This window comes from Opisthorchis viverrini (genome assembly GCF_000715545.1).
Source record: "Opisthorchis viverrini unplaced genomic scaffold opera_v5_292, whole genome shotgun sequence".
Classification (NCBI taxonomy): domain Eukaryota; kingdom Metazoa; phylum Platyhelminthes; class Trematoda; order Opisthorchiida; family Opisthorchiidae; genus Opisthorchis; species Opisthorchis viverrini.
Genome location: NW_008751945.1, coordinates 288,023 through 299,675, shown reverse-complemented (window position 1 = coordinate 299,675; position 11,653 = coordinate 288,023). Strand labels below are relative to the sequence as shown.

The following is an 11,653-nucleotide window of genomic DNA, read 5'->3' as shown; positions in this document are numbered from 1 at the left end:
TATATATATATATAAGGCTAGACTAACCCTATGGTAGTACGGCAGTGAAGCATCAGTGCTAACACTGATGTTGCTGTCTTTGATGATGAAGATGATGATGATAATACCACCTGACCCTCAGTTGGTTTAATTCTTCTTCTATCGTATGTAAAGTACCCGCATCCCCAGGTAATGAGGAAAACCTTTGAAGGTGCTTCAAGAATCCATGAATAACACATCCCTAGTATATTGGAATTGAAAATGAACGTGAACTTGGGAGTCTGTTGATTTTCCCAGGTCGAGAAACAGGGAGGGGAGGTGCCTTGTGGTCTCTTTCGAGTACCAGTTCGCGGAGCTGGTCTGTGTGCTTTTTTGTTTCTTAATAATGCTAGTATCAATGATAAAAGTAACTTGTACGACCATATCCCATACTTCAGGCTACGACCGAGGACCAGAGAAGAGAAACTGCCAACATCACGACCGAACTACGCCTTGCACAAAGTATGGCAAATCACCTATTTGCTCATCAAGAGGATGCTGAGAAAAACCCGTCCGACAACACTGCTGACCTGATTACAGCACCACCGCTACTGTTGCAATTTATTCGTGTGTTCCTCTGCAGTTGTCCTCAATACACTCTGCGAAAGAGTGCAGCTCATATCATCCGCGCCATCTATCGGTAGGTTGTCTTTTTTTCTTGCATGATGTCCCCTGTGCACGAGCAGGGTATGAATCTAGCGTAGGGACAAGCGCACAATGTTCAGGAGTTGGAAAGCAGCCCAGAATTGGTGCACCGTATGGAGCTGTTACAGGTCGGTGAGTGGTCACTCCCAGCACAGGTCACTGGCCTATTTTCGTTCACCGCAGTTCGGACTTTTAAACTAATGAACGGTTTCACTTACATCAGCCCTTATCGACCCTTTCCTGGGAATGTCTTGCGAATCTGGTACAATTTCGGCCTCCGCTGGCTCAGTGAAGGACGCGAAAACCTCAGGAACGTTGTTATGCTAATTCTGTTGAATGACTCGCCAAGTTCTCACTGACGTGAAGACTAAATGTGTACCGGCTGGTCATCCATTCAAATACCACTGCCCAGCCTAAAGAATCCTTATTTGGTTTGCCTTGTTCACAGTCCTGGGTTGGATTGCTGGTGTTTATCCATCAATGCCCTGAACTTGTCACCTCTGTTTCGATTTCTCGATGTATCCGAACATTCACCTTGCTATCTAATTGGACGCTCATGTACCCAAAAGGAACAGCAAAACGCATCAATCGCTGTTTATAGGTCGAAGTTGGCCGATTCAGACACGGGCAACATTCGGTTTGGACAAATAACATCGCTTATCACACTCAGCTTTAAATCGGGTTGGTAGTTCCTGTGACGCTGATCGCCAAATCTGATCCCTACCACTGATCCCATAGAAAACACAATGATAATTTGGAAAATACAGTCAATTACTCCCCAGTGTGAGAGACTCAGCTGAATCTCTCGTACGATTCAAGTAGAACATCAGGGTTGACGCGAACTAAGGGACTTGCTTAGCCCCGACAAGAAACCCATCGTGGACTAACCAAGAGTTTTCAACAACCTTGTGAGTAGTTTCCATTAGGAAAATGCACATGGTAGTTTTCTGGAACACTTTGCTGTCTTCTGGTTTTTCTAGCTACGTACACGTCACGAAGAGACTGGACCTTACCGTGGTGTGACGGTTTGCGCACCTCAGCGATCCATTGAGCTATACTGGAGAGTGTCCCCGTGACACTCACAGAGTCTCTCATACCAGGTTGGTCAATGGCTAGAAGTCTGACGAACACAGTCTCCTGGCCCTCCAGGTTGGGGGTTGGAACAGGTGGCGACTTGTTCCGTAGAAATCGTAATGCATTTGCATTTCCTGCCAAACACCGCTGCCTTGCGGTTAGGCTTTTGAGCCAAAGGCTTTGGTTGAGGACCCTAATCGTCCTCCTGTCTAGGTGTGGGCGCCCTGACAGTATGTCAGCCCTCGTACAACCGTACGGCAGTGAAGAATCGTTGTTGAACACTGATGTTATGCCGTCGATGATGATGACACTTTAGCTTGTTTATTACGAATTGAATACCGTCGATGGTATTGTTCCCTTCACATGTAGCTAGCGTGCCACCTTCGTGCCGGTCGCACTGCGCTAAGGTGAAAAGCTCGCCTTCATTTCACTATTGTAGTTCGCTCATTTTAATTCCTAGTCTACTCTTTGAAGATGGTATAGTCGCACGAACAGGTTGATTCGATTCGATGGACAAGAAATAACCCAGAGACTTGAACTGTTGCAACTGTCCAAGGGGGCGAGATGGCCCAAACGGTTAGGGTGCTATTTTACTGACCGGAGGGTCCGTGGTTCGAACCCGACTTCTGCGTCTCGACTTCTCCTGTCTAGGCTTGGGCAACCTGGCAGTATCCCAGACCTCATGCTTCCTTTGGGTGGTATGGCAACTAGGCACCGAAAGGGTGTTACAGCTGAAAAAGAGATTTTTTCTAACTGTCCAAGTGCAATTTTCGTAGCCAGTTACGTAACCGTTTACGTGACTCTGGACTTTGAATATCATCAACTGAAACAGGTCTGTCTGCTTCTCCATTCGCAGATCCATATCGCCATCCTCACAAACTCGTGTCCTCCATCTTTTATCACTGCTGTGGTCAGATCTGCCCACTTTTGCTCCCTACTCAAGTCAATTTGTCCAACTGATCACTGGCATGTTAATCGAACATCCAGAATGGTCCGGCAGGGCCGATCTGCTGGAGCGTACTTTTCGGACAATGCTGCGACGACTCGACGCGTTGAAGCGCCATCCGCGACGTATCTTATACGCTACCTTGATGGTAAGCTTGAAAACTTCCCTTTTACAGCTTTAGGTTTTGAGAAATGAATGATGCTACTCACTGTGTGTGTGTTCCATTTCCCAACACTTTTAGCACCTCGTCCAACCCCATCGCGATTTGTGGTTTACTCAATCTCCGTCGGCATCCGGGCCCACGAGTACTGATAGTTTGAGCACTACGACCAGTCGTCGCGTTCCCGAACCTCCGGGCACTGTACAGCGTAGTACTGGGACGGAACCTACGTTGTCGCGATCCTGGTCGGTGATTGCTAGCATAAAACCCACAGGAACGAGTCATGCGGCGACATCGACCGCCGCACCCACATCTACCGGTACTGCCACCATCTCCACCTCAGTAGGCCATCAACCCACCGTATCGCGCAGTTCTAGTTCGACCGAGGCAACAGTCGATTCGAACGCCGTTTGTTTGGCCAACCTTGGGTTCGATTTCGAACTGGAACCCTGCCTCATGTGTCACGCCAAAGCCATTGACGAACCGTTCTACGTGATCCTTCGTTGGGATTCAGAGGCCAGTGGATCTCGTCTGCCCATCCAGGTGGCCATTATGACCATGCATAGCCACTATTCGAAATTTGTGGATCGTCTCAAACAAGCCATGGGGCAACAACAGCAACAGTTGGCTCAACGGCATTTGATAAGCTCGGGGAGCTCAGCCACCACATCGGCTGCTCCAGCTGCCGGTTCTACAACGGGTGCGTTGCATTCAGTTCGTTTAATCGTTTGTATATTTTTGGTCGATCTGTTTTTTTTTCAGTCGAACTCTCACTGTTCGGACAACCAATCGTAATGTAAGCCGGCCTAACCCCTTTCGTTGGCATGCCCTGTCTAGGCTTGGGCAACCTGGCAGTATCCCAGGCTTTGTGCTTTCTTCAGGTGGCATGAAAGCTAGGTACCGAAAGGGTGTTACAACTGAACGATTATCTTTTTTCTAATTTTTTTTATAGGAGGGCATGATTTCAAGCCCATCAAAGAATAAAAGGAATGCCAACTCAGCTGGTTCCTGCCGTGGAGTAAACTAATCCTGATCGAATAATGGCCGCGTCTTCAACCTGCATGGTTCTGCGATGTGGACCGTTTTACTGGCTGTTATACAAAGAGCGCAGCCGTTCGATCCATCGACGCAAGTCATGGGCTCACCATGCCTGCGTTCACGATTTTTATTTTCCTGAGGTGATACCTTGTTCAGGGATGTTGGTACACTGAGACTGGCTCAGTGCACAAAAGCTTTTCCTTTTTTTACCTAGAAAAATGCACTATCGATCCTACTTGGCTTTGCTTTCAGAAGCGGGACCAAGTGATTAGAGCGCGAATTTACTGACCGGAAGGTCCGTGGTTCGAACCCGACCTCTACCTCTCGACTTCCCCTGTCTAGGCTTGGGCGACCAGGCAGTATTCCAGCCCTCGTGCTTCCTTCGGGTGGCATGGCAGCTAAGCACCGAAAGGGTATTTCCCCGAGACTTTCCTACGATCAGATAGCTTATCTCGTCCACAAGTGGTTGTATCTCAGAGGTAGTGAGGTGACTTTCTGACTGTAATTTACTCTCGAGATGTTGAACCAATGCTTTTGTTACTAAGACATCAAATCGTTGTTCCCAATTCCAGTCACCACAGGGACTGCTGTCGGTCCGGCGCAACTCACCACAAACGTGAACCATTCGGGCTCGTCTGGAGCCGCAACAAACTGTTCTTCACCCGGCTCCACCAGCTCACACCACCCGACAATGCCTATGATCCCTGTGAAGCTGGATGTCAGGGCCACATCTTCAATTCATGTGTTTGATTTGGACGCGGTCTATTTGATTTCACAGTTGACAGTCAAGGTAAGTCCTCAGCTTTGTCGCTTGACGACTTGCGCCGAGCTCCAACTGTACCACGCTTAACTGGGGGGAGGGGGAGTGAGATGGCTCAAGTGGTTAGAGCGCGATGTTACTGACAGGAAGGTCTGTGGGTCGAACCCGGCCTCTGCGTCTCTCAACTTCCCCTGTTTAGGCTTGGGCCGGACCTTGTACTTCCTTCGGGTGTCATGACAGCTAGGCACGGACAACGCTTAACTACAGTAGCGATGCATCAAGTTGAACACTGATATCATGCTGTTGATGATAATGATGACAACGTTTAACCTGATCTAGGCCGCAACAAATTAAGCCGATTTTGCTATGTGCAACTTTTCATCTCTATATAGAGGATTGACTAATTAGGCTATGGTCTCTTCCCATTACCGCGATTCCTCACCAGGCTGCGAATGTGTTGTTACATTCCGGTCTGGTCGTTACAGCGCTTTCAACCAGACATTTAAGAGCTTCGCCCCAAGGTGGATGCATTTATATTCCACTTAAACCTCTTCCGCTGTTGTCTCTTATCTAACTAGTGGGACGCGATGGCCCAAGTGGTTAGAGCGCGAAGTTACTGACCGGAAGGTCCGTGGTTTTGAACCCGACCTCTGCGTCTCTCGACTTTCCCTGTCTAGGCTTGGGCAACTTGGCAGTATCCCAGCCCTCGTGCAACCTTCGGGTGGCATGGCAGCTAGACACCGAAAGGGTGCTACAGCTGAACGATTTTAAATAGTGTGCAGAATGGATGGTTGTGCTTCTTGACGGGTGCTATACAGGAGTTTTTTATGCAACCTCCATGTAAAACACACCAATTTCTAAAATATCCCTTGTACTATATACCCATGTGTTTCTCCATCTCTCATTCCACACCGGTATTCAGTTTAATGTGCTGTACAAACGTCCGCGTTACGTACGAACCCTCAATGTCTACACAAGCGAACTCATCGATCGTGCCACATCACGGCTTATTCACGAGCCTTGGCTTTGGCAGAAGGTCGCGACGGTCCATTTGTCCCCGAATCAGACCACCGTACGTCTGTGCTTTTCTCAGCCAGCACCAACCCCAACTTGGCTAGGTACGACAACGACGACCAAAGACCACGCAACCGATGATCGTTTCGTGTCCGACCAACTATCCCATCGCACTGGACAGTCCAAGGAAATCAGTTATCACGGTCTGCCAATCCGCGCGTCTCGTTTGATTTTCGAGTATGCAGACTTCCACACGAACGGAACTGAGGCGAAACGTGTATGTCCTCGGTGTCATGCGACCAATTTGTTGGGAAGCACCTGTCCGGCGTGTCACACAAACGTGAATGAGTGCTTCCGCTGCCGATCGATCAACCTTAGTGTGGGAGATGTGTATCTGTGCGCCAACTGTGGTTCATCCCGTCATGGGAAGATTGAGTTCAGCATTTGTGCTCGGTAGGTTTGTTCCAGCCACAGTGGCACCACGGTTTCTTTGCGTCTTCTTTTCCTCTGTTCTTCACTCTTTCGAGAATTTCCTGATCGATAGCAGATGAATAAGGCCCGTGTTACTCGCACCTTACCACAAATACCACGTACACCACTTTCTCCTCTTTCAGCCCCTGCTACTCCGCTGTCGAGCCGCTCCACGATCGTGAAGATCGAGATTCCGCCTGCAACCGTATAGTTTCTCTATCGAAAGAATTGGTGAAAAACGCGCAAACACTGGCACGTCCGATTGAGATCGAAGTCGCCCAATGTCTCAGTGACTTGGTGACCATGGATGCGGCAACCGCCGCCGCGGTCACCAGCGTCAGTCTTTCGAGGTCAAATGAGCCGTCTTCCAGTGGTGGTGGTGGCGGCGGTAAAAGCAAATTCTCCTCGCAGTCTGCCGCGATCAAGTCCACACCGACCGCAGACGCCAAGTTCATCCTGGCCGCAGCCAGTTCTGCCAGCTCCTCACTTGGTTCTGTCCACTCCGGAATCACTCGACTAGCTGCTTGTGTGGCCGAGGCGAGGGCAATCAGCCTGGACGCCGCTGCAATTACCCGACGATTATGGGCCACCCGGCAGTCTGTGGTGGAATTTGATGCTGCTCAACAACGCTGTGCAACTGCTGCGGAGAAACGCCTGACCTCAAATGCGGTCAATCACGGTACTGGTGGAACAGACGAGGATGTTGCACAATGGCCGAATTACGAAGAGTTGGACGCTGTGTTTTGTACGTCATTCACTCCCCACAGACCATGAATGCATAAGTTAGAGTACCGGTAGGCCTCTCTCTTGGTCAGGCGGGTGTTTCTGACCGAGTTCGCCAATGCGACACTCGGTTATACTTTTAAGGGTTTCGCTCATATACTAGCTTCAATCCGGATGTATTCAGGACTGGTTGTTTCCTCATACCAGCCTACATTTCTCTCTCTCTACTCACTGTTACAGCTCCGTCTGTCAGCGGATGTTACTCGTGTCTCATCCACACAGTGCATCAGTGCGGCCGCCTCCTTCTGGGCGTCGCGGAACACACAAAGATCGAATTGGTCCATATCGACCCCCCGAACGGCACGAGCCGGGAGCATTGGATTTTCCGGGGCCATTCGACCACATCAAACCAGAGACTGCAACTGGTACAGGATTTGATCAGTTGCCTCATTGAGTCCGGTCTGAGTGTGTGTCCCCAGGCGATTCAAGCAGATCTGCGTGAACTGATCGTCCAGTTGACTCGCGATTGTCCGGTTTTGGTAAGTTCCTGGTCACGCTGTGGTCACGCTGTATCTTGTTTGACACATTTTCATGCTTCCTCATCCACTCTCACGTTCTCCAGATTGATCATTTTGGCAAAGTCCTGTTCGACCGCCTGTTTCAAACCGCATTGGCTCAAGGAGATCAGGCCTATTTGCTTGGACCGTTGGTCTACACTGATATCGCTCTGCTTCAGACAAGTGTGGAGTCAATTCTTCCCCCTTCACAGTCATCATCTTCGTTGTCTTCATCCAGTTTGGCTCCCAGTGTTAGTGACATTCCCGGACGTAGTCAACCAATGGATCAACGTGCTCCCTATTGGGAGGCCCGTCTACGCCCCATGTTCCGGCTTCTTGTGGAACTGACCAGGCCTGGGCTATTTGAGGCGGGCAGTGATCACGGGGCGCGCCCCGGGTCCTCTATACCCCTACCAGTTGTCCAAAATATTTTGATCCCGTTGATGGAACTCATGGAGACTATTGTCAGTCACAGTTCACCTTTTGTCGCCTCTGCTTTCGTCCCGTCCCCGGCCGAACCGGATCTCGTACCTACAGACAGCGCAGACGAATCGAGAGTGCCACGGACAGCTGGTGGTAGTGGGGAAAGTCAACCAGCTGCACAAACGAGGGCTGTCACGTCGGACATCATGCAGTTACCGCCCCAGACAAACTTCTCTGAATGGCTGGAATCCCGACCCCATGCGTCATATTCTGTAAGTTTGAATTTAGAACGTGTCCCACTATTGTTACATCGCACTCCAGCTTTCCGTACATCCGTCACTGCTTTTCTCCTTAGGCTTGGTGCGGCGCTCTTCGTGACCATTCAAGATCCTCCGGCTCTGATCTTGTTCGACCCGGCTTGGCAACCGGAAGTGATAATAGCAACATTCTTGCATCGATCCCGAAAACGCCGCCCATGGATTCAACGCTGGAACACAGTTGGATCACGTCAGTCCTCTTTTGTCCATCCGATCCCACTTCCCGTTGTGTACACGCCTGTATGGACCTATTGCATGCACTCAGTTCTGACTGTCCACGCTCGTCAAACGGTCATCCTGTGACCGGACCAAACGTGGCCGATACACATTCCTCACCAACTTTGGCCCTGCTTTATAGTCGGCGTCGCCGCGTTATTCTTCGCTACCTCACTCAAACTTGTCTACCTCGACTAGATGAACTTGTCGCTGCACGTGGAGCCGCTGTTTCCCCATCTACGCTATTAAATTCCTCGGACGCCAGTGTGTTCACGATGGTTTTGAATCCCGGCGATGCGTTTGTTGCAAAGTGGCGCAAACTAACTATGGTCGAAGAAGGGGCGGGTAAGAAAGAAGGCACTGATGGCGATGAGGACGAGGGCCTGTCAGAAGGAAGCCGTTCAACATTGATTTCCTTCCTGTTAGATGAAGTCAGTTTTTTGGGTAGGTTTTTGATCCAGCCACATACTTTGGAAATCCTACCCCGATGATTTAATTGCTTCACTTCTCTGTACTTCTCTGTGTCCATAGATCATCTTGGAACGCTTGTGGAAAGACTGTTGCTTCGACTACGTATCCTCGAATCTATGCCAATCCGCCATTGGGATGAACTTGTTGCGGCCACCTTAAGTTCGGCCAGTGGTACGGGCGCGATGCACGGGAGTACACCAGGCTACACGATCGCGCTTGTGGCCGAATTGCTTCGAGTTTTGGAGCCGCTGGCAAGTTCTCTCTCTCTGTCTTTTCGTCTTCTGCTTTCTCATTTTTTGTTCTACCAGCGCATGACTGTCATAGCAGACGTGTCAACTGGGCGATGAATACTGCTGTTTTTTTCTGTTGTTTGTTTCTTACCCGATTCTTTTGTTTGATTGCTTCTTTTCAGAAAAAACTACCTGGTCACCATCAGTACAGACTGCTACAAATTCTTCTGCATGCATGTGTACGCCTACGACAGTTGGTGCTTCAACGTACGGAATGCACGCTGCGCGCTCAAGGCATTTTCGGTACGATGCTCGATCAATTGATCGGTGTGTCCAGCTCACAAATCCGCGAGTTCCTTACGGTGAGTCGCCCCCTCGTTTTCAGTTGCTGCCTCCGGATTCGGCTATCTCCCATCTCCGTTCCCGTTCTTCATTGCTGAATAACTCTTCCCCTCAATGATCGCAAAGTCATCCTCCGCCGGAAGATTTCCATATAAGGACGTTTCTGGCCCAAACTCAAATCACCTGGTGCTTCTAGTACACGTGGAGCTTAAGATCTCAGATATCATATTTTAAACTGGGTAACAGAAAAACTATTCAGCTGTAACACCCTTTCGGTGCCCAACTGCCATGCCACCAGAGGAAAGCACGAGGGCTGGGATACTGCCAGGTTGCCCAAACCTAGACAGGAGAAGTAGAGAGTCACAGATCGGGTTCGAACCACGGACCTTCCGATCGATAAATTCGCGCTCTAATCACTTGGGCCATTGACTGGATGGTGATGTAGTCTTAATCAGCTACCCTGTGCGCCGATGCAGCTCTTTAAATGTCGTGATACATACTGGAGACAGTCATTTTAGATTGCATCCCTTCTCAGTGGGCTTTTTTGGTGAATAGCTGACATGCCAGGTTGCCAAAACCCCGATTCGATTTTTCGGCAGTTCTAACCGAGGTTCAATTGACAGACCATGCTGTCTATAGCTCACTTTCTAACTTCCGAGCGTTTCTAGTGGTCTATACGCCAACCGTAAGCTCAGAACAAACGTACTGTGCCATGTCGGTCCATAGGTCCCCAGTGAACTTATCAGCTCATCGTGACTGACTGGCTGTTACGTAAGGTACTGGGGAAACACAATCTTGTTATCGCTTTCTGGCAGTAACGAGAGACCTTTTGTTCTCACTATCTGCGACACCGTAGGTATGATGGACCTACACCTTGGGGGCGAGATTGTCCAAGTGGTTAGAGAGCGAATTTACTGACCGGAAGGTCCGTGGTTCGAACCCGACCTCTGCCTCTCGACTTCCCCTGTCTAGGCTTGGGCCACCTGGCAGTATCCTAGCCCCCCATGCTTCCTTCTGATGGCATGGCAGTTAGGCACCGAAAGAGTGCTACAGCGGAACGATTTTTTTTACACCATTCGGATATTGTTAGAGTGCCCCAGACTAGACAGGCCAGGGTTCGAACCACGGACTTTCCGGTCAATAAGTGCGCGCTCTAACCACTGAGCCATCTTGTTCCCTATATCTACTTCAGAATATATCGAATAAAACCCATACATCTGATCGCTTCCATTCCCTTGCTCCATAGACCACATTGAATGTGCTGGCCGAATACCCAGTCTCCGACCACCAGTCCGCCGTGTATCTGCTCAAACGTATGTGCACCCCTGTTTGTCCGCTCGACGTGGACCAAACCGTATTCCACGTGAGTCTGGAGGTATGGCGAGGTCATGAAGACTATCTGCTCACGCGGTCCCGATCTGAATTGCTCAGGTGAGTCCGGGGAAACAGTTTCTCTCTCTCTCTCTCTCTCTCTCTCTGATTCACATTCGACCGAATGGCTTCCGTACTGTTTGATTTTGCCGACTCTCACTTTCTCACTCGATCCTGATCAGCTCGGATACTCGCGGTCTCGGGCCTCGGATACAGAACGTGATCGAATATATTTGCACCGGTAACAATCTAACCACCGACATGCCTTTGGAAATAGTTTGTGAAGGACAAATTTTGATGCCCCAATTACGACTTCACGACGTGTACACACAAGTATGGTGCGTCAATCGAAACAATGTGAGTCCCAACTTCTACCGGACAGTAGCTTGTATATGCCATTAGATGACGCACATCATTCCTTCCAATCAGCATCCCTTAGCCCACCGCATCGAAATATTTATCCATTAGCTCGAGGAATCAGTAATTTGCGTCACCTGACTAGCACTAAATCTTGACGGGTCATTATTGATTCGCACATTCACTTCATCCGCTACCTGTTGTTGTTGTTTTTCGCGCATCTGCTCCACCTGTAGACTAACAAACCAATGAGACTGGTCTACCGTGTTCCTGGCCTGGAATCAGATAATCTACCATATCTGGAACAGTTGACTACCGACCAGATTCCACCTGAGCAGTACATGCACATCGGCGTTTTGGCTTCGCATCCGCATGGTTTGGGTGATCTGCTACGACGGTTAGCCACAGTGCAAGATCCATTCCAGGGACGCGACCTATTGGATGTGATCATTCACGTGCTAAAGTACTGTCTAAAAACGCCGGAACGCCGACAGCGCTTGGTCGATCCTGAGTTGAAGTG

The 11,653-nt window shown here is 49.6% G+C and overlaps 1 protein-coding gene across 1 annotated transcript in view; it reads left to right on the top strand.

The window, feature by feature from the left end:
- Positions 1 to 11,653, top strand: part of T265_09579 (hypothetical protein) — a gene marked incomplete at both ends in the record, with an annotated part of 115,598 nt that overhangs the window by 85,901 nt on the left and 18,044 nt on the right. The window contains 14 exons of the mRNA XM_009175688.1: positions 417 to 658; positions 2,594 to 2,831; positions 2,925 to 3,543; positions 4,454 to 4,671; positions 5,564 to 6,108; positions 6,270 to 6,871; positions 7,090 to 7,388; positions 7,472 to 8,101; positions 8,185 to 8,806; positions 8,894 to 9,162; positions 9,246 to 9,425; positions 10,652 to 10,836; positions 10,959 to 11,133; positions 11,370 to 11,653. The exon at positions 11,370 to 11,653 is cut by the window's right edge and continues 78 nt beyond it. Of these exons, the coding sequence (XP_009173952.1) occupies positions 417 to 658; positions 2,594 to 2,831; positions 2,925 to 3,543; positions 4,454 to 4,671; positions 5,564 to 6,108; positions 6,270 to 6,871; positions 7,090 to 7,388; positions 7,472 to 8,101; positions 8,185 to 8,806; positions 8,894 to 9,162; positions 9,246 to 9,425; positions 10,652 to 10,836; positions 10,959 to 11,133; positions 11,370 to 11,653 (5,108 nt within the window). The remainder of the gene's footprint in view (positions 1 to 416; positions 659 to 2,593; positions 2,832 to 2,924; positions 3,544 to 4,453; positions 4,672 to 5,563; positions 6,109 to 6,269; positions 6,872 to 7,089; positions 7,389 to 7,471; positions 8,102 to 8,184; positions 8,807 to 8,893; positions 9,163 to 9,245; positions 9,426 to 10,651; positions 10,837 to 10,958; positions 11,134 to 11,369) is intronic.